Source organism: Perca fluviatilis, chromosome 14 (genome assembly GCF_010015445.1).
Source record: "Perca fluviatilis chromosome 14, GENO_Pfluv_1.0, whole genome shotgun sequence".
NCBI classification, from domain to species: domain Eukaryota; kingdom Metazoa; phylum Chordata; class Actinopteri; order Perciformes; family Percidae; genus Perca; species Perca fluviatilis.
In genome coordinates this window covers 35,263,390-35,286,425 of record NC_053125.1, presented here as the reverse complement: position 1 = coordinate 35,286,425, position 23,036 = coordinate 35,263,390, and the positions used below count along the sequence as shown (strand labels likewise).

General features: G+C 40.2%; 2 protein-coding genes across 10 annotated transcripts in view; both read right to left on the bottom strand.

The window, feature by feature from the left end:
- LOC120572790 (zinc finger protein 271-like) overlaps window positions 1–23,036 on the bottom strand; it is a 53,268-nt gene that overhangs the window by 28,994 nt on the left and 1,238 nt on the right. The window contains exons 3-4 of one of the 3 annotated variants that reach the window (XR_005641493.1): window positions 15,022–15,096; window positions 871–1,665 (exon numbers count right to left, since the gene is read on the bottom strand). The exons of the other annotated variants lie outside the window; for them this stretch is intronic. The gene's annotated coding sequence lies outside the window, so the exon portion shown is untranslated. Of the gene's footprint in view, window positions 1–870; window positions 1,666–15,021; window positions 15,097–23,036 lie in introns of those variants that run through there. 3 annotated transcript variants of the gene reach the window in all.
- LOC120572797 lies at window positions 18,606–22,958 on the bottom strand. Of its 7 annotated transcripts, XM_039822241.1 has the most exons (8): window positions 20,898–21,165; window positions 20,637–20,767; window positions 20,459–20,535; window positions 20,166–20,346; window positions 19,805–20,053; window positions 19,458–19,629; window positions 19,199–19,347; window positions 18,689–19,041 (listed from the first exon to the last, which is right to left on the bottom strand). In XM_039822241.1, the coding sequence occupies exons 2-8, from the start codon at window positions 20,653–20,655 to the stop codon at window positions 18,785–18,787; spliced, it is 1,104 nt and encodes a 367-aa protein (XP_039678175.1). In that variant the 5' UTR covers window positions 20,656–20,767; window positions 20,898–21,165; the 3' UTR covers window positions 18,689–18,784. The 7 variants fall into 7 exon arrangements, with proteins under 7 accessions (XP_039678176.1, XP_039678175.1, XP_039678174.1 ...); XM_039822240.1 differs by lacking the exon at window positions 20,898–21,165 and having other exon boundaries at window positions 20,637–20,793; XM_039822244.1 differs by lacking the exon at window positions 20,898–21,165 and having other exon boundaries at window positions 18,820–18,973; window positions 20,637–20,793.

Here is a 23,036-nt window from a genome sequence, read left to right as displayed (position 1 = left end):
GGGTTACGTTACCTTGGACGCCTGGCCAATAGTAGTGATTGAAGGGCGGGTATTTCACAGACCGGAAACAAAAACCGACACACGCCGCGGCCGCACACACTTGTTTGGGCTTGCGAGCCGCGTAGCTAGTAGGCTCGTCATGGCGATTAGCTTCAGAGCGAGTAGTGACTCTAGAGTCATAGTGAGAGAACCAAGGAGTCTCCCCTGTTCTTTCTGACCACGGTGGCAAACCTGGAGCAGGAGAAGTTACCCCTCTCCTTGAGTTTATGGAGAAGGACAACCAGGAAATGAGTCTATGGGGAAATGCAACGCTAGCAAACTACGCCCACGGCAGTCTCTATGACGACCAGCCACGCTCGCCTCAGGCATGAGGCAGTACTATCTGCAATGGAAAATGGTGGTAACAGTGTTACATTGTGTGACAGATTATTAGCTCCAAGTGTGAATGTTAGTGTGAAATTGAACACTACGTATAAATATATATATATATATATATATATATATATATGCCAATGTTGTTTTACCTTGTTGTTTACCTGCCCAGGGACTACAGGTGGAAATTAGCAATTGTTGCTATAACCTGGCCCAAGACATATTCTCTTGTTTAACAAGTTTAATGTTTATTTGTGCATTGTCCCTGTTTCAAATAAATCAATTTCCATTCCCATAAAAAAATAATTTGCACAAAGCAAGCCAATTCACTTTTCCATGTTGATAAGATCATTAAAATGAGAAAATATAATGGGACAAATAGAAGTCAAGGGACTTTTGAAATAGATAAAAATGTGTGATTAATTGCGATTAATCGTGAGTTAACTATGACATTAATGCGATTAATCGTGATTAAATATTTTAATCGTTTGACAGCACTATTAAATACATGAAATCTACGTTAATTCATGAATAAGCAAAAAAAGACATTGCAAGATTAATAATCAATTAGAATGACAACAGTTGATATTAAATATGTATTTTTCTTTTTTAAACAGGATCAAACTCCTTCTCAGAGATATGCACAAGTGAATGACTGCGTGCCTATCCTGGTTACATTTTTCTCAGAGGCTGACCTAAAGCCAGCCTTTAGGCTCTCCTGGGACACCATCAATGTGCTGGTCCAGATGTTGCCACGGCAAAAGCCACACGGATGGAGCCATGAGATCGACATAGCGGTTTGTCTGTACTGGCTCGCATGTGGCACCTCGTACAGAGTCACAGCAGACATATTTGGCATTCTGAGAGCCACTGTTGGACGACTAGTTCACAGTGTAGTGGAAGAGATGATGGCCATCCTGCACAATATAATTCATTTCCCCAAGCCAGATGAGATGGGGGAAGTGGGGGCTGTCTTTGCTCGTATGGCTGGTCATGAGGCCTTCCGCTTTGTGGCTGGTGCAATAGATGGATGCCACATCTGAATTCTCCCACCTGCTGAACCACAAAAGAGGTGCTACCCTTCAATTATCCTTCGTGTGTGACAGCACAGGGAAATTCCTGGATACGTACTTTGGCAACACAGGGTCAGTCCATGACGCCCTTGTCCTTCGGAGGTCACCGATGCACAAGGAGTGTCTGTATCCACCAGCTGGCTTCTTTCTCCTTGGAGATGGGGGGGGATACCCATGCTTGCAGCATCCGGTCACCGTCATGATGCCATACCGCCAGCCTCTAGTGGGTGAGAATACACAAAGTATTACATTTGTTCACTTGCAATAGAAACAGTACATAAATTAAATGTAACCTCTTTTTTATTCATCAGGCCAAGTTCAAGCACGCTATAACAAGCACCATGCCAAGGCCAGGAGCATAATTGAGCGTTGCTTTGCCATGCTTAAAACCCGCTGGCAAGAAATTTTCCTGAAGGCTTTGGAGATCCGGCCGCTATTTGCCCCCAAAGTCATCTCGGCATGCTGCATCCTCCACAGACTTTGTCTGTCGACAGGCGATATTCTGGAGGAGGAGGAGGAGGAAGAACATCAGAGGAACATTCCTGATCAAGGTGATCAGGAACCTTTTAATTAATGTAACTAAAGGAAATGCTCTCTCTCCTCTTCCTTCTCTGCCTGCTCCTTCATAAAGTCCAGGAGCGCCTCAAAGACCCTGGCCCTCTTCTTTGGTGGCGGGTTGGCCCGTTCATTGGGAGATGAGGAGGACGGAAAGGTGACAAGCCCACCTGTAGTGGCTGTCAGATTTGCAGCAACTACCAGAGGCAGACTTATTGAGTGCTGCCCCTGGAGTGCAGCATCCATCTGAATTTACCACTGCCAGGTGGCAGCAGTCACCCCACCCGCCTCCACCCCTTTTCCTGTAGGAGGATCCCTAAGTTCCTTAAAATTAACATATTAATGAATTAACATTATTGAATTTGCATTACAAGTTTTCTGCGCTAGTCAAAATAGTTAGCACATTAATTTGCTATCCTAAATTACAAGCATGTCCTACAACTTCACCACTGAAAGAGAAAGACAACAATGTTAGGTTACCTTATATTTAGCTTTTAAATGATTCCATTTCTTTATGGCCTGTTTGACTGTGCTAGCCATGCCAGACTGGTTTATGAAGACACTCAACAAAGCAAAAACAAAAAAACAGGACAACTTCAATGACATTAGTAATTATAATAACATTTGAGCGTGGTAGAATTTACTGAGTACCTAAAAATAATAACTTACATTGATACAAATCACTTAACAAATACCTGCAGGACTGACATGCATTGTCATACCACAGCTACATCACAACTTCCTGGTGCTTTCGTGGTTATTGTATGCTTTAGTACTGACCTTATCTGATGTAAGCCCTTACAAAAAAGTCCTGCAGAATTCCTGCAGGAATATTCTTAATTATGCAGGATGTGACGGATTTTTACAGACAGACAATCTTAAATTCTTGCATTATTTTTTGTAAGGGAGGTGATTTTGAGTGCCATAAACGGCATCAATAAATGATATAATTATTATTATTAAAAAGCAGACTCACTACCATCCACTTTTCGAAGAATTCCTCCTACCAGTAAAAAGACGGTCATTGGCGCTGCGCCATTGAATTAACGCCCTGGTTTCCTCAGATGTCCCTTGATAATAAAAAAACAACAATACACCGAACAAAACTCTGAATGTAATGACAGAATAACAGCGGTAACATTTTTTTTAAATATCTTACAGTTGTGGACCTGGCTTTCCTCTGCCGTTGTTGTTGTTGATGCTGGTATGTCTGTGGAGCAATAGGGGTCTGTGAGCTGACAGACTGACCGGCTCGCGAGAGTCATTGCGCGGCTGGCAAGCTTGCTACGGCCGCCGGGGATTGTGGAGCTTCCCAACTCCGAAAGCGTAGGAGCACATTTTTAATTCACCATCAAGTTTCGTTAAACTGCCTATATTCGAAATCTACACAGTTGATTTCTCGCCTTAAAACGTCTCAAAAGTATTAATGATTAAATAATAGACGAAACTTGTGAAAAACTTTCCGCTTCTCAACTTACCGTTGTATCTCTGTACCGGTTACAAGTTACCAACCGATGTATCCTAAAATGGGCGTGTCAAGATCACATCCGTGAATTTTAACTGTTCTTGGCGAAATGCAAACTTGTGTATTGGGACAGTACTATGGCCACAGAACATGACGTTTCACAAGAACACAAGGCAATAGAAGAACACAGATTGAGAAACGCCCTTGAACTCAGTCAAAAAGTGAAGCCCTGTGTTCTGCTAGCATAGTCGTTAGCATGGCGGCCGTCAGTGACGAATCACCCTTCTTTGGAACGTCTTTTTTCAACTTGCTGAACATCCTCTCGTCTTGGCGGGGTGCTGCCAAATATAGTTGAATATACAGTAAATGGTTGGTTGTAGCGCTTTGGCTGGACTGTAAAGAAAGTTAGAGATGAAAAGGATGGGAGTGAGGTGCACCATGCCACCTCACCGGAAGTCCCCTGAAGTAACTACTTTAACAAAGTTTACAACGCCACTAGGTAGTTTTTGTTCAGTTTAATTGAAAATCAAAGTAAGATGAGCAATTTAGTGTTCTCGTTTTTACAGTGAACAAAACTCAACAGATCTTAAACCACATTGAGAGAAAGAAAATACAAAGTGTAATATAAAAATATAAAATGTAAAATATAGATTATTAAATGAAACGTCCACAAAGTAAGAAAAGATAATATTAAACTACAAATAATAAAAAAAAGAAGGCAGACAGAAAAAAATAATGGGAACACATATTTAACAGATCATTCTCAACACAAGGCTCACATTCTCTCGTTTGGAGCTTTTGACCAAATTCCACAGCCTTCTTCAGCTCTTAAACTTCCCCCTGAATCTAACAAGCTGTTTTAATGTGACTCAAGTGTCAGACTGAAATCTGATCCACTGAAGAAGTCTGTGGGATACGGTTCAAAGCAGAGGGTTAAAACTATTTACATGAATGACAGAACTACCACATTCAAAGGGGGAGAGTGTAATATGTAGTCGTAGCCAGGATAACATCCATGCTGTTCAGAAGATAAAGTTACTGCTGGTCAACCTTCAATGTGGAGAGAAGATCAGAATATAAGAACACAGCTATCAGGGCATGAGGAGGAGGCAGGAGGAAACAGCTTGGCTCGGAATAGATCTGTCACGAGAACAAATTTTGCTGGAACGATAAATTGTCCCAAAAATGATTGCGATAAACGATAATATTGTCGTTCTGAGACCACTTTCATCTAATATAATAATGGCATAATAATGTAGGTACACCTTTTCAAAGATCAATAAACTTCTATTTCTAAAGAACATTTAACACTGGAACTGGAAGACATTTTAAATATCCACAATATGTCTTTGATCTCTTTAGTATGTCGTCTTTCACGCTGTTGGACAGTTGTGGAATTGACGTTGGTGACACGCATGTTCTCCAGGTAATTCGTACTAGCGGTCAAATGTTGGCAGCATTTGTTGACTGTTTGTGCGGTAGACTACAGACTCTGTACTATATTCAACAACTATTCATTAAACGCCAAATATTATATTTAAATAATAATATATCTATCTGCCACATGGCGAGTAAATGTTTGTACCAAAATAGTTCTTTTTTTCAGTCTTCATTTTGGCGAAGGTGCAGCTATTTTCTTCTGTTACACACACACACACACACACACACACACATACACATACACACATACACACACACACCAGCCATCACATCACTTCTGTTTACTGATGGATGGATATCGTTTACCTCAGGCTAATTCATTAGCTACTAAGTGGCGATTTTTGGCAGCCAGCTTGCCAAAAGATAGAACAATGAAATTAAATGTTAACTGATCATTAACCGTTGACCGACAAGCAAGTAACAGACTCTCAGTTCACCGTCTGGGAGCCTCTGACACACTGACAGCTGACAGCTGTAGGCTTGTACCGGTTAATGTTCTGTGCATTGTCAGACGCATGCAGCCACTTTCCTGAAAGCGCTGCGAGACCGACAAGTCCACAGCAGCCCGTGGCGTTTATGTCCGAGCCTCTCTCCTCCTCCTCCCCCTGCAGGTTGTCAGCTGTGTGGTTTGGAATGAAAGGGAGAAAACAGGACACAAAGACCATGCGACTGACAAAAAGGGTTCACTCCTCGTTACACTAAGGAACCGAGAGTGGTCATCCAGTCTCTTTGGTAGAGAGAGAGAGAGAGAATGAAAACAAACAAGCATGAACATGCAAATTATTGCATGTGAATGCGCTGGTGTTTTTTAAGGTTACTACCATCAGAAAACATTTTCCCACATTGTTCACACCAGTGCGGCTTCTCTCCAGTGTGAATGCGCTGGTGAGATTTAAAGGTATCACCACGAGAAAATTTTTTACCACATTGTTCACACCAGTACGGCTTCTCTCCAGTGTGAATGCGCTGGTGTTTTCTAAGGTCACCACTTTTAAGAAAGGTTTTCCCACATTGTTCACAGCGGTACGGCTTCTCTCCAGTGTGAATGCGTTGATGTATTTTTAGTTGTCCCTGTTGTCTGAAAGCTGTCCCACATAGATCACAGCGGTAAGGTTTCTCTCCAGTGTGAACTCTCTGATGACTCTTTAAATATCCTGATGTTGTGAAGGATTTGTCACAGTTCTGACAGTGGTGACGTTTGACTCCTCTTCCTCTCGGTTTCTATCAACAGACAGAAAAACAGAGAGAGTGAGTTAGTGAGGTGCCATGCTGTAGCGATCTATCTTACACTAGAAACAACATTTAGAGCATGTCTGTTGAACATAGTTTGACTGATGCATTACCTTTCTTAATCATCTGCCGACATTCTCATTGCAGAGTTGCATTATGGGAAATGTAGGATCCAGTGTTGGTTAGTTTGTGATAAATAAACTACTTTGATTAACATATGTGTGGCCTCCCTTTGTGTTGCCAGCCTTTAGCCAGGTGGTAACAAATGGGTGATCATCCAGAATTATTAGTGCTGGGAAACTTGCACCGGTATCTGTTAAGGCGGTTACACACCGACCAGACGGCCAACCGTCGGCAGTAAAGCCAGTCGGACTGATCAGTTGGTCCAAAAAGTTCCTCAGAACACACCGAAGAGACGAGATGCAATACGTCTCCATAACAGCAGGCTGCACTAATGTATCTGTATTGTTGCACAAAAAATGAAAACCGGCAGCTGATTGGACGAACGTGTCACATGGGTTTGTTTTCTCCGGAAATTCAAAGCCAGACTGTCGTGGCGGCAGTTCAGAATACGATCTCATATTGGCCTAAAATAGTTCACTGAAACGTGTTTCTGAAAACATTTGAAGAGAGAAATAGGCTGTGCAGTTGCCATCTCTGACTGAACACGTCAGGTCGACCAAAATGAAGGCCGACAGCTCCTTCAGACGGACGATGGCACGGAACACACGGAACACACTCAAGTCACTGACCTCGCCAGACTGTCCCACGGCCGATTATCGGGTTAGTGTGTCAGCGCTTTAAGGGTTATCAGATGGTCTTTATGTTGCTGGACTAGCTCTACTCCAGTAAGAGTGTTTATGTGTCTTTGAGGGCTGTAAAGTAATTTGGAACCATTGTCCCTGATAGGCATTAGCAATGATGGCCACCAGTTGACCATTGACCTTCTGTTTTAGGTTGTTGTTTTTGCTAAATCCAACTTGTATCACCAGCAGTGTTGGGCAGTAACGATAATAGTTTAACTACTTCTCAGTAGCGTCACTGTTTTCTGAATCAAATCTTTTCAGAAGCTTACCTCTTTTATTGAGAAAGTAAAGTTGTATTCTCCACACATGCTACATTTCCTCAAGCATTTCTGAATCTCAAGCACAGCAGAGCTTGTTGAAATAAAACTGCTGAGGATCACTGATGCCACTGACAAACACAGGCGCATATGTCATGATCATGGGTGTTTAAAAAGATAGCTTTGATGTATGTAACAGGTTCTCAGTCATCCAGGATATAGTATCCAAGAAAGGTTCAAATCAAGAGCAACTGGACTTGGTTAAAGGTTGTTTAAGACATTTCGTCTAGTACAGACAGACAGTGGGGTTTTTTGTTCCTAAAAAGATCAAAACTTTTTTTGGGGAGTGCATTAGGCCACACCCATTTTAACCAATCAGTACACCATTGTATGTGTGGCCTCAGGAGTGGCCCTAGATCAAACACTTCAAATTTGGTACAGACTGCATGGGCAGTTCATATAGAGATATATACTTTTTGTATGTGGGATGAAAACAAATCTCAGGATTCTCATTGACAGTATTTAATTTGGATGAGATATGCAAAGGTTTGTTTTGGTTGTCTATCTACAATTATTTTTGTAGATATTAGGACAACACCTGAAAAGAACCGTTGTTACTCTCTGCTCCTCACCATGGCGCTTGTCAGTTGCTGCGTGCAAATCACTCCGCCCACTCCTTCTTCTGAGAATATAGTTCCCAGTATGTATACGGTTAGAAGATGGCTGTGTCTCATGTGACCTTGTTATTTGTACACTCTGTGTCTATATAAATCACAACATATAAATAGGAAAATGTTGGCGTTATTTTGTCACTTACTGGGAGCAGTACTGCCCTACTAAGGCAAAAGACCTTAACTCACCAGAGTGTGAAACTGAGAAAAATGACTTTAAAATTATCTTAATGTACTGACAATTGAGTTATTATTAGGTATAATATTGTAATTTTCACATTTTGTAGTGTATACCTGTATTAATCAATCTACAAAAAAATGTTTACCACACAGGCAGACGCATGATTGATTCACACACACTCTCTGACAGATGTCAGAATTAAGCATGAGTGTTTTGATGTTTTAATGCATATAAAGCATGTTCTTCTGTTTGGATATGAGGCACTCATTTAGACTCATTGCAGGAATGAAGAAGTGAACATAAAGATGCCATCATTCACGTGTATATTAAGTAGCCACGTTGGTTTGTTTTGATCTTATAATACATCCATAAATGCTCCAGCAGAGGGGATGGTTAGTTTAGCCAGCAGTTAAGTTTACAAGAATTTGTCAAAATTTCAAGATTTGTGGCAAACTAAGATAAACAGTTAGACTACAAACAGACAGCTTTTGTTTTAGGTTGTTTGTCAAAATTTGCCATTTCGAGTAGAGTTGTGTCTGTGTAAACAGCGCAGTGGACAAGAGTGGACTGCGCCCAGACAGAGATTGAAATATATGGCTTCCTACATGTGTATGCCTCTAGACAGGTGAGTGGGTATTGATACATATTTACTTTTAGGTTTTATTGTACCCTACTTACAGTAACAAGCGTATCTTTCCCAGTCAGATACATGTGCTGTGTCAATCCCACTCTGAGTCTCTTGAACAATTCTGTTGACTATTGGCCATTAGGTGGCGCCACAGATACAAAAAGTATATCTCATGAACGGCTCATGCGATTTGAGTGCTCAATGTAGCGCCACTCATGAGGCCACGCATACAATTGTGTACTGATTGGCAGGGCTGCATACCGGGCATTTTCCCGGTCGGCCAACTCACTTTTGGGCCAAATCACCGATATCATTTATAGGCCTTTTTTTTTGGCCCATAAAGAACTGACAGCGGCCCATTGGTTAATTTTCTTTATTGGGACTGGCCTGACCCAATCAAATCCAGAAATCCCCCATCCCGGCCCTGAGACACGAGCTGTAATAGTTTTGCTTATGCTGGAAGTTTAGCATCCATGTTAAAATGGACCTACGACCACCAAAAGCGCAAGGGAAGTGCACAGAAATTACGGGAGAAAAAGATTAATGGGAAGCATCTTTCGTGATCATAGCACGACTACGGTAGCAGGTACTATGAAAGGCCATAGGGTGGTTGGTTGGCAAGGCAAGGCGAAGCAAGGCAAGGTAGCTTTATTTGTATAGCACATTTCAGCAACAGGGCAATTCAAAGTGCTTCACATAAAAATGATTAAAATACAAGAATAAAAGTTACAGTGCAGAACAAGAAACGAAACATTAAGCAGTTAAAAACATAAAAAAATATGAAAGCAGATAAAATACAAGATGTTATGGTGCTAGTATGGGACAATGTATAAGCCGTTGCTATATACATGTAATTTACCCGCAATCCTTGCCCTTCCCAGAACGGGCCGGTTCCACCGGTCTAACTTAATTTCTCTTTATATGCTTATATCGATTTTCATACAGTTTCAACAATGCAACTCAATAGAAATGAATAATTATTTAAAGAAAGGCAACATCAAAAAGAAAAGTCTTCAGCCTTGATTTAAATAAACAGAGATGCAGCGGATCTGCAGTTATCTGGAAGTTTGTTCCAGATATGTGGAGCATAAAAACTGAAAGCTGCTTCCCCCTGTTTAGTTCCGACTCTGGGGACAGTTAGCAGCCCTGTCCCAGACGACCTGAGAGGTCTGGGTGGGTCATAGTTTACTAGCAGATCAGAAATGTATTTTGGACCTAAACCGTTTAGTGATTTATAAACCAGTAAAAGTATTTTGAAATCAATTCTTTGAGGCACAGGAAGCCAGTGTAGAGACTTCAGTACTGGAGTGATGTGATCCACTTTCTTGGTTTTAGTGAGGACTCGAGCAGCAGCGTTCTGAATCAGCTGCAGCTGTCTGATTTTTTAGGGAGACTTGTAAAAGACACCGTTACAGTAGTCAAGTCTACTGAAGATAAAAGCAAGTTTTTCCAAATCCTGCTGAGACATAAGTCCTTTAACCCTTGATATATTCTTAAGGTGGTAATAGGCTGACTTTGTAGTTGTTTTAATGTGGCTGTTAAAATTCAGTTCTGCATCCATGACTACACCAAGATTTCTGGCTTTGTCTGTTGTTTTTAACATTGTCGTTTGAAGCTGAGTGCTGACTTTTAATCGTTCCTCTTTTGCTCCAAAAACAACCAACTCAGTTTTTTCTTCATTTAATATAAGAAAGTTCTGGCACATCCAGTCGTTAATTTGTTCAATGCACTTAGTTGTTGTATTGGACTATAGTCCCCTGGCGATAAGGTTATGTAAATTTGTGCATCATAAGCATAACTATGGTAACCGATTTTTTTTGTTTTCCATAATCTGAGCCAGTCCAAGCATGTAGATGTTAAACAGAAGAGGCCCCAGAACTGAGCCTTGGGGAACTCCGCACATCATATTTGTATGCTCAGATACATAATTACCTATAGACACAAAACTAGTCCATATTCTTTAAATAGGATTCAAACCACTTTAGTACAGCCAGAAAGGCCAACCCAGTTTTCCAGTCAGTCTAGTAATATGTCTTGGTCGACTGTGTCAAATGCAGCACTGAGATCAAGTAATACTAAGACTGAAGTTTTGCCACTATTTGTGTTTAAGTGGATGTCATTAAAGACTTTAACAAGAGCCGTCTCAGTGCTGTGATGTGGTCGGAAACCTGACTGGAAGATATCAAAACTGACAAGAAAAGGTTGAGTTGTTGAGAAACCGTTTTTTTAATGATTTTACTTAAAAATGGAAGGTTTGATATCGGCCTATAGTTGCTCATTAGTGACGTGTCTAGATTGTTCTTTTTTAAGATTGGCTTGATGACTGCAGTTTTCAGGGCCTGTGGGAAGATACCTGAGAGAAGAGATGTGTTTACAATCTGTAGAAGATCTGAAGCCAAACAATTCGAAATATTTTTGAAAAGGCCCGTTGGTAGAATATCAAGGCAACAGGAGGAGGTTTTCAGATGTTGTATAATGTCCTCCAGGTTTTTATGGTTGATCATATGAAATTGTGTCATATTGGAATTAGTTTTAAATATATTTTTTTGGAATTAGTAACCTGACACTGTGACAACAGTGTCAGGTTACTAATTGATATGGAGGCACTGACTGTTTGCCTAATTTTCTGAATTTTGTCTTTGAAGAAGGAGGCAAATTCCTTACAGGCCTTGGTAGACAAAAGTTCAGATGCTACCGGTACTGGAGGGTTAGTTAATCTATCAACAGTAGCAAACAAAGTATGTGAATTATTATGGTTTCTGGCGATAATGTCAGAAAAGAAGGATCACCTTGCATTCCTTAGTTCCAAATTATAAATGTGAAGTCTCTCTCTATAGCTGTTATAATGGACCTGGAGATTCGTTTTTTGTCATATGCGTTCAGCTTTTCAACACTTTTTTTTTTCTGTTCTCACCACTATACAATTTCTCCATGGAGATTTTTCTTACCACAGACAGCTTTGACCTTAGTGGGAGCAATGGCATCAATAACATTTGTAATTTTACAGTTGAAAGTATCTACAAGCTCAGTGACTGAGACCCCAGAGAGGGTGGGTGTAGAGAAGAAAAGCTGAATGAATGTTTCACAGGTGTTTTCAGTGATTTACCGTTATTTGATTAACTTTGTTTGGACACTTTAGTGTACAGAGATAGAGCCTTTAAAGAAAACACAGGAATGATCAGAGAGAGCAACATAGTATCTCCAGATAGACCTGACCAAAAGTTATGCAAAGAATTTTGCTATGCTAAAGTATGCGCATTTGACGACCAAACAACTTTTCCTAGCTAGCTACCACACATATATCATATCATATCTCGGCCAAATTAAATGTTATCAGCAAATAACTTTAGATCCTTGTTCAACATCCCACTATGATGCCAATAACTCAATGCATTTAAATGGGAAATTTGCAATTGCAATATCTCTGCCACAGTAAGAGCAATCAACACGAAACTTGTGATGCTCGTTCGGCATGCCGCTCTGAGGCTCTGCACCAAATTTGGCAAAGATTGGCCATTAGGGGGCGTTATAGTCAACATATACCAGTTTGGTCCTTTTAACCACTTCTGAGGTCGAGCATGTTGAATACAATGCCAAACGGCACTTCTGATTCATAACTTTATAACTTAATAATTATAAATAGTAAAAACTTTTGGAGCTAAAAGCTAACAGTTGCCCCTTTCTGCTGATTTTTGTGTCTTCTTAGCCCTTACAGAAGGTTTTGCATCCAGCCTAGATGTGAGTTTTTTGGGTCTTTGTGAATACACTGTATGTAAGAAATGTTAATAGTTTCTCCTTTATGAGTTATAATGTTCAATATGTTTATTTTTGCACTGGATGACTCCAAATACATAGAACTGTAGATGTGTTGCTCGTTCGGCATGCCGCTCTGAGGATTTGTACCAAATTTGGCAAAGATCGGCCATTAGTGGGCGCTATAATCAACGTATAAGAGTTTTGCCCTGTTAATCAATGTTAATGGCATATTTGCAATGGGAATGTATCACAGACCTTGCAGCTCCCACTTCTCAATATTTACTGATGTTTATCTCCTAGTGTTACCTTTTGGTTTTCACTTTCACGTGCTCCCCTGGTGTTCTACAATGAAGAAACTTCTTAACCCACCTGACAAAGTTTCTACAACCTTCACAGTGGACAAATGTTAACTCTTTTGTCCTACTTTTTCAATCCAAAATCAACACCATTCATGATGCTGATACCGTGTAATTAAACATTGCAGTTGGTGCTAAGTGGAGAGTCCATCATAGTGTGATTGGTTATGTCGGTGGCATTGATTCTTAATTTCCCACGAAGCTGATCGCGGTCACGTGTCAGTTAAACTTCTCATCTCCAATCCTATCTGTATTTGTGAGAAGTGGCTCTGTCCTGAGTTGAAAGCCTACTTTACGGCTTTATCATCGAGTTAATAGGCGCGTGTGTTCGTGGCGGCCGCTGTCCATTTCCTAAGGTTCTGAAATGCAAACAACTTTTGACTACTCTTTTTTTTTTAATGACGTGCGCCTGTGACCACCCACAGAGATAAACATCAATCGGCGCCTATGACACCATTTACAAAAACCTGACCACCTCCCCTGCTCCTTCAATCACCACACCTGCCTCCCCCCCTCCACCCTCTCAGTCACTCTCTCATTTCTCTCTGCTGTCCCCTGTGGTCAGGGGGGTTAGGAAGTTTGTTTATAGTAGAGAATTGTTAAAGGTAGTCTGTATATGCATGGAGATGAACTGTTAACCACTACATTTGCAGCGGCAGAGTACCGCAGACCGTGTGGATACGATAAAAATTGCGCAAATAACACACAAACTAATTTGTGTAAAATAACTATGAAAACACCAACTTTGCCATATCTCGGCCAAAATAAATGCCATCAATGCCAAACTTTAGATTCTTCTTTGCCATGACCCTCTGGAGGTCCCCCATGCGTTTTACGAAAATTGGTCACTAGGGGGCGCTACAAGTACAAAAAGTTTATATCTCATGAGTGGCTCATCCGATTTATACAAAATTTGATGGGTACCATCTAGGGCCAATCCTGAGGCCAACCCTGGAGGTGGTTACTAAGGGGTCAAAGTGGGTGTGGCCTATGGGACCCAAGTCTAAATTTACCATTTACACTAATGTGAACAACTCTCAATTTACAGGGTAGATGGACAATGGGCCATGGACCACACCTACCAAAAATTACACATGTGGACCACTAGGTGGCGCTATAATGTTTTTTTGTCTTTAACTCCCACATTACACATCGCACATTTGAAATTCTTACATCCATGTGTTCCTTGAATCAAGCTGAAATACCTGATATAGACCATGCTTATTTCCGTTTATATTACTCTTATCCAGCATGTAAAATTGTAGGTAGATTATGTTAAGTGAAGTTACAACAGTTTCTTGTGTAATGGCGATTGCACAAAATGGCCGCCAACCAAACCCCGTCCCACAAAAAGACAAAACCTTTGCTATTTGGCATCATGTAAGTCTTGAGTTTTAAGAAGTTCCATACCTGTAAAGGGCCTAAAATAGTGTGTTGTCACATGCCTTATGACATCGTCAGAGCTATCAAAAACTTCTTTGCAAATTAAGTCACATTAGTCGGAGGATTATAACAACCAAAAATGAGACAAATTCGATATACCCCCTAGGAGCAGTTTGAAACTGTTTGCATAAAATACATGAAAAATTCATAGTGGATGACTTTCGGTTGGGCAGAGCTAATTTAAGTAAATTGAAAATATGTCAGAAAGGATGTGAGCAATGCGTTTACCACAATTCATAAATATCTGCGAAAAAATGTCCAAATTAAAGCCTTCCGTGTTGTAATAATGATAAACAAACATTATTTCTTCATTACTTCATCATGTTTGTGCCACTTCAAATAAAGTACTAACCTGCTCCATCTGGAATAATTAATACATAGGATATGATTAATGGTGGCATTACACGTCATTCAGCTGACGCTTTTATCCGACTTACAATTAAGTGTGTTCAACCCTGAAGGTGCAAACTCCAGACAACAAGGAGTAAGTGAAAGTACATTAGCTTTAATAAGTCAAACTTTCCTTTATCTGAGGTGTAGTCAGAAGAGATGTGTTTTTAGCCTTCGGCATAGGCAACAATCATCTTTGGGACCCCGCAAATAAAGTCAGCCATGCTGTCTATTTAGGCATATCATTTTGGAAAGTGTGCGCAGACATTAAGAAGTTGTCTCTGTATGTGTGGGTGTTACCTGTGTGTGTGTGTGTGTGGGTGGGTGTTACCTGTGTGTGTGTGTGTGTGTGTGTGTGTGTGTGTGTGTGTGTGTGTGTGTGTGTGTGTGTGTGTTACCTGTGTCTGCAGCGTCTCAGGAACCTCATGATCTTCCGCGCTGCCTGGCCTTGTTTCCTCATCAGGAACGACCCCCTGATGGACAAACAATCATCAAAATATATATATATAAAAAATACCTGCTGTCAAAACTCAACAACAATCAACTCTTAAATTAATCTCCAACTATCGGTGTGAGTCATTTTTTATCATAAAACGGGTAAACATTAAGAAGCCTACTTGACAGTCCTTCCAGAAAAATGCAGAGTTTTTTTGTGATTGTTGGGGGCAAAAAATCCTTTTTGATTATGCGGCACGTTTTCTTAAAAAGTGCGATGAAATATTCGGGATATTTATGCAATTTTATGCGCTGAAATTGCGGGAACTTGCAAAAACTGCTATTTGATGAAAAAGAGAAAAAAAATGTGATTCTCTCCCCCCCCCCACACCCTCTTCTTACGTCACTTCATAACGTTCCCATGGCAACAGGGGAAAATGGCTGCTCGTGTGAAGTAAACGCAACATTTTTCATCTATCTGCTAAAATATATGTGAATTTTTTGCAACGAAATTCGGGGATAATGAAATCATGCAAGCCCTGCATATTTTGCGCGGAAATCAGCAATTTATGTGGCGAAAGTGCAGCGTATCTGAAAAAAATGCGGCCCCTGCATAAATCTGCGGACGTTGGCTGATTATGCATTGAATTATGCGATCACATAATCACGTTTTTCTGGAGGGACTTCATGACTGATCTTGTCCCCAGGTATTCATGTTTAATTGCTTTATTGTTGTGAATAGAAGCTATAAAATGCATCTGCAGTATACTGTAACTTTGTGTAAATTCAGTGACCCTTAGTATCATTTTGCCAACTCACTCCTTTAATTCTGAATACATTTAATTTAATGCCACCATTAGTCATATCTTATTTATCAATGTTAAATATGGACCACTTTATTTTAAGAGGCACAAACATGAAGAAGTAATGTTTAGGTTATCATGATTACACAACTATAATTCATCACAATATACCAACACTGCTGTGACTGATCAGTATTATGAAGAAGACATGATCATCATTAATAAATGAGAAATCATGAGGATTCAAATACCTTAAAGAGGTGATATTATGCTCATTTTCAGGTTCATAATTGTATTTAGAGGTTGTACCAGAATAGGTTTACATGGTTTCATTTTCAAAAAACATCATATTTTTGTTGTACTGCACATTGCTGCAGCTCCTGTTTTACTCTATTTCAGCAGAGACTGTTGAGCTCTCTGTTTTAGCTACAGAGTGAAGCATCTTACCGCTATCCCATCTTTGTTTGGAGTCACACATGCGCAGTACCTAGGTAAGGACAACTAGCCACTTAGATGCAGAGTAGGGCGGGCCCTGATAGCATGGTAGTGTGATCCAAAACAAACGGATCCGATCTAGCATCTATCTACCGGTAACCATGGCTTCAGCTCAGCCGTACATGTTCCAACCAGAGTCTGATCCCGAAACAGAACCCGAACCAGCTTCACAACCTAGACTGGAGCAAGATGTTTCAGAGTGGTAAGTTAATTAAGTATTTCAGTTTGAATTCTGCACCGTTTCTATCACAGTAACAACTTTATGTCCATTGACTGTCTGGAGGGTATCTAACGTTTTTTTTTATATTTAGGTGTACTTGTGGAAATTGCTCGACAATGTCCACTGAAGTTGAAAACATCTGTTGCCAAGAAATACAAATGGTAATTATAATATATTAGAACGTATACAACAGTCATGCAAAGTGGATATGATGTTGACTAACCTTCCTCTGTTGCGAAATACTACAAAATGTGTTGTCATGTTTACTTTTACCGTTGTGTAAAAATGTATCATTTCACATCACCTCCTGGATGTAATTATTTGTAATCAATTATATTATAGGGGCCAATCATTTCTACGATCTTTGACAACACCATTTGTTTTATACATACAAGGTTAACAAATAAATGTAGCTTCATCAATCAGTATCTGCATTTTGCGGTAATGTTGCCTCCTCAGGTAATATTTATTCTAAATGAGTTACTTATTTTTATTATTAGGTTGTTAGAATGCAACAGGTTCCTGTCCCACCTACCTGCATGGTTTATCATCCAGACTTGGAGCCAACCTGTTTGAACCACTACACCCTGCGGAACTTCTACACTATATACAGAGCAGACTATGGACCTTTGAGGTGTCAAACAGAAAAAGAGTATGTTTTTAAAACATGTAATTAACTGTCCCATAAAATTATTTTACCAATAAACCAAAGACCTAATGAAGAAATCACAATTACAATGTCTTTATTTTTATCAAATGTTGAAACGCTTATATAAATAGAACAATCTCACAGTTTTTTTCTGATTGCTAAACGACAGTGGGCACAACTGGAGTCACATGTGCAAAACTCAAACTCCAGTCTGCACTACCAACAGTCACCTGAGCTAAACAGTTCATATCAGCTGCAAAACTCATTCACAGCAACACAACTCTTAACACACGTCTCAAACACTATGCACAGGCCTCCAACACGACATAACAAAAAAAAAAAAAAACACACACATACAACACACACACACACACACACACACACACACACACACACACACACACACACACACACACACACACACACACACACACACACACACACACACACACACACACACACAACGGTAAAAACACTAGCATCAAACACCAATACAGAAATTACAAACTTTCTCATCTTTACAGTTTGAACAATTTGAGTGACTTGACACTACTCAACAGTTTATTTAAGGAAAAAATATAGATTGTATAATATACCAGTTTTTACATAAGGTAAACAAGAAGGAATGAAAATCAGCAGTTTTCTTCAATAAAGTATTTTGTCTCTAGTAATTTATGGAATTACTGGGGAAAAAAAACTAAAGGTACATAACAGTACCAGAGAATAGTGTGACTAATCCTGCCTCTCTCCAGCATCATGTGGCAAGTTCTCTTCATCACATTGGATGTCTTCATCATCTCTAAATACTAATGAATGTGGTGTTTCTATTGCTTTCACCTCCATTACTTTCTGAAAAACAGTAAGAACTCAGTTTTACTATTGTAAAGATATTGTGTTTTTCACTTTTTTTTATAGCTGTGTACATAAAATCAGACATCTTACCTGGACATGTTGGTATCTTTGCTCTTTTACCCGTTTCTCTCAAACGGTACAGTGTATAACTGTTTCATTCTTATTTGGTGTTTGTATACAAAAAAAGGCTTTCTGATCTTTCTCTGTATAAATACCATATATGTTCACTAACTAGTCTAAAATAAGACACCTGCTTAGGTTTTCAGCTAAACTCCAATCAGCAGTGTTTGATAGGCACCAGACTGAAATCTGTTCTGTTTTGAATGTGTGGTTAACAGTTGTGACAGCAGTGTGTTAGCATTTGAACAAAGTGCTGTAAATCTACAGTGTTGTGCACGTTGTGGTTAAAGTCATGGGATAAGTGTGTAGAGTTTTGAAAACTGTGTTCAAGCAATGAAAAATGAACCAGAGTTTGGTCCACATGAACTGCTGCTGTGTAGACTGTAGTTTGAGTTTTGCACATGTGACTCCAGTTGTGCCCACTGTCGTTTAGCAATCGAAAAAAACTGTAATATACATAATATGAAAAAAATACAGATATACACTATAAATAAGAGTGATGTTCACTATTGTCCAATCCTGTCCATACAGGCACCTTGCCTATCTTGGCTTTGTGAACTGGTGCTGGGGCTACTTGGGAAGGACTGTTAGGGTGGTAATCCCGTCGTGCGTTGTACGCCGGATACGCCGGCAGTTTCTTGATCCGGGTGCCTAGTATGTACGGTTCCGACTGTCCCTTGAGCAAAGCGGGACAGATGGCGTGCAACCACTTCCTCCTTTGAGGGTCTCTCATGTTCCGATGCCAGGTCCTTGGGGATGGGGATCAGTTTCAGCACCTCAACAAATGGAGTTGGGTCCTCAAACACCTCCTCGAAAACCAGCCTCATAAGTTCTTCCACATATTCTGTGAATTAATGCATATAAATAATCACACATCTATGTGTCACTATTTGTAATTACAAGAGATGTTTTTCTAAAGTTAACACTACTTGTAAATATTCAATGTGTCACTATTGATGTTACGTTATTTGTTATATAGATAAAAGTAGTTTAAAACTTACTGTATGTAGGGTCTGTTTTTACTGGCCTCGCAGTCACCTCCCCCTTCCTGGACTTGGGAAACACAACCTTGAATACTGGTTGTCCTGCAGATGTTGTGGCTTGCTCGCAGTCTGCATTTTCATTGTAGTGCATGGCTGCAAGGTACAACCTACAAAAATACAATACTGAAGTGACACAACAATTTTGATATTTTATATATATAAGCCATTAGGCAGTAGCTGTGGTGTATAATGTTACTGAATGTATTCGTTGTATCACCTGCAAAGCATGCCCATGAAAGGGAAAACCACATTCTTGGGTGTGAAGCGAAGGATCAAACTGTGGAAAGCCTCCAGGGATGATGTTTGGTAGTGGTGGCTCAGCTTCTCCACATCTTTGACAACCCTCTTATTGACCAGGATTTTTTCCACTTTGTAGAGCGCCATTGACCCTTAAATAAAATTAAAAAACATTTTATTAAAATTGCAGCCCATTAACACAGTAAATACAGCAATAATATTTCATTATAAAGGGCATTTGAGGTGAATTTTTTTTGTTTTATTAATATTATAAGCAAAAAAGGTTTTGCATTTTAAAATTCTTTTAGTCACATTTTGTTTACATACCTGGTTGAAACCATTTACTTGGATCCCTTGACACTCGATCAGGATGTTGGCACTTAGGGAAAAGAGGGTTTTCATGCAAGTGCACGTTCTGGATGTGGTTGACCATCGACATCCACTTGGCTACCTTCTCTGGCCCTGATGTTGACGATGTTGCACTCCAGTAGACATGGCTTTTGATGCTACGCAGCCACTTCTTCAACACCCCGCAGTCCGTGTTTTGCGCAACTTTTTCAAGTTTCTTTGACAAACCTTGCAGAAAGTACATATGCAATAAATTTATATTCAGGACATTCTTTGACGAATAACTAAACACAAAGTATGTCAATGAGCCACACTGACATAAACAAGGATGAAGACGTACCTTTCTCAAAGTGCCACACATCATAGAAGTGGGTGATGCTGCGCTCCCTCAGATACTTCTGGATCTGTGGATGACGGTCGGTGACAATGTAGTCCACCACCAAACCGTTTGAATCCAGTAGATCCAGGCAGCGTTTAAGGCCCTCCTTCTCCATGTGGTAACTACCACCTACTTCATTGCTCTGGTGGTGGGACAAAAATGCATAGATATAAATGTGAGACATTGAAAGCTATACAGAATCATCTTTCATCATGTCGCAAGGCAAAAAAAAAATAAATAAATATGGGACCCACCTGAACAAGATAAAGGTTAATGATGCGGTTACTGTCTAGGTGCATCAGTGTGTAGCTCCCATACTTTGCTGAGTGCCCTGAAGATTATATAACAAAGACCATGTCAATGCTTTGCAACTCAAATTGAATGTTTAAGTACCATGCTTTTAAGAACAGACTGTTGGGACTTTTGTCTTACCTGGGGAGTCAGCTCGCATATCTCCACTGACTCCAATCTTTCCTCCATGCTGTAACTTTTGAAAAAGATGTTGCTGATCCGTCTTCCATTTGTGTATTATGGCTGGCTCCAGAAAACTCCTAGCATGCCTCCTGAAGGTGTCATACTGGAAAATCTGAAGATTCATAGGCCTGGCGTATCGCTGTGAAAACATGTAAAATTGGTACGTTTGTGAAAACAGTACAGTGATTGCCATTTCATATTAAATAGTTATAGCAATACCTTTTCCAGTTGGATGAAGGATGAACCGGTGAAATATGTTGCCGCTGACAGGTGTAGGTTGCCGACGGGGGTACTTCCTACAACAGGCTGACTCTGCCACTGTCTTGAATAGTTGCAGTGCGGGCAGAGCTGTGTGAATGACACATATGTTCCCATTTTTCGGCGCTGAACGTCACACTGCCTCTTGCATACAGGACAGCTTTGAAAAAGCTCCCTTAGGCAACTTTCAAAAACAATGTACTTATCATCCTTATAAGTAGACACTGGCTCAGACCTTAAAAAAAAACAGAAAGAATACATTCTTGCTTTAGCTTTCCTACCAAGTTTAACATTTCTGCTAATAAGTCATATTGAAATGTAATACAAATATCGAACTTATGACATGGCAGATTCGTCCGTTAGAACAGAGTCACCAGGGATATATGTTGAGTCTTGTGGCTCAGCTTGCAACTCTGTTGAGGTGTCTCCCTCTTCCTCCTCCTCCTCCTCCTCCTCCAACTCAGGACGAGGTCTCTTGCGAGGTCTGAAATCTTGGGGTCTTATTGGTGTTGAAGACATCGGGGTGAATTCTGGGGAGCTTGAAGTGGTCTCAGTGTAAACACTAACACAGGGCACTATTGCCTGGGTGCCTAAGAAAAAAAAAAAAAGGAAAAAACTTCAATAACGAAATTAAATTCTCATGTTTATTATATATTGGGTTTTCAGCAGAGTAAGGCATTTACAGGTACTGCATGTGAACTAAACTAAAAATGCTAAAACATGTGATGCTTTTGTTATTTACCTTTGCTTCTCATGGAAGCCCTCAGCGTACCCATGGATAGCTGTGTGCCGACTGTTCTCATTTTTGGAGCACTGGACTGTATGCCCACTGACATATTTTGTGGTGGTTCGGTCTGGCATCCTATGTCATGGAATGTAGTGGAAAGGTGTGGGGTTTCGAGGGGCTGCTGTGATGTACTCTGTAATAAGACAGTAATCAGATGAAAAGAGTCAGTATCTACAACGCTAACGTTCTTATCCCTTGTGAAATCAGGAGACAGCACAAGTATATAAACAAATTCACACACCACATGACATCCTTTTGCTAGTCAAAGCCCCGGTTGTGTAAGTAGGGAGCAAATATACTGTTGGTTATGGACAACGGTCTCCACGTAACAAAAGCAACTTAAAAGCACGTGTCGTTTACCACTTTACAGAACGTTAGCCAACACTACCAAATTAGCTGAGGCATACAGTGGTTTCGGCGCCCTTACCAATCAACCTGTAAAGTAGCATTAACGTTCTAAACATACCTTCACATGCACACTTGTACACTGTTCTACATATTTTGACTGAAAAGCGATAGCCGATTTTAATGCAGTGTTACGTAATTGTGTTCAAAAGCTTTGAACAAAACGGTTTGAACACAAACGCGCGTTACGCTAGCTAGAAAGTTAGCTTCTGCTAACTTTGTAACGAGGCTACATTTAACTGCCACCGTAACAGCAGCTGGTATAAGTTACTAATAAATGCACATCCACACACACAGCAATATTTCACATCTTTAAATACACAACCCATCACCATATTTAAAAAAATAATCTGTTAAAAATGAGCTAAACAATTTCACAACCGGATATAACATTAGCTACAGCTTTAGCTGTAGTTTAGCTACAACCTGCCCACTTCAACTGCCCACTTGAACACTTGTGGTAAAGGTTTATAAATTATAGCTAAGCGTACTTACAGGTTGTGGTTCTGAATCTCCATGATGACCAGACAGAGTCGGAACTGCACTGTCTTTCAGAATTAAACGGTTTGAAAATCCTGAATTGAACTGTTGCAGGTTCAGGAAGCAGTCCTCCGTAAAATGAGCAGAACACAACATAAGGTTGGGGTTGTAGTCCTGGGGAATAGTGCCAAAAACTAATTTTAACCACTGACTCTTAAATTCATCGTCTTTTGGAAGACGAAAAAGAGGAAATTTCCCCGTGCACTGACGAATACAGCGTCTCCTGGACATGACTGAGACTCTCAACTCTCCAGCCGCTCTGGGTCTAACAAACTTGAATTAGTGGTGGTGGTGGGGAAGCTTAGCAGCTAGGCGAGCTTTATAACTTCTGTTACGAGCTGACGTCAGCTCGTCACGGAAGAAAAGGC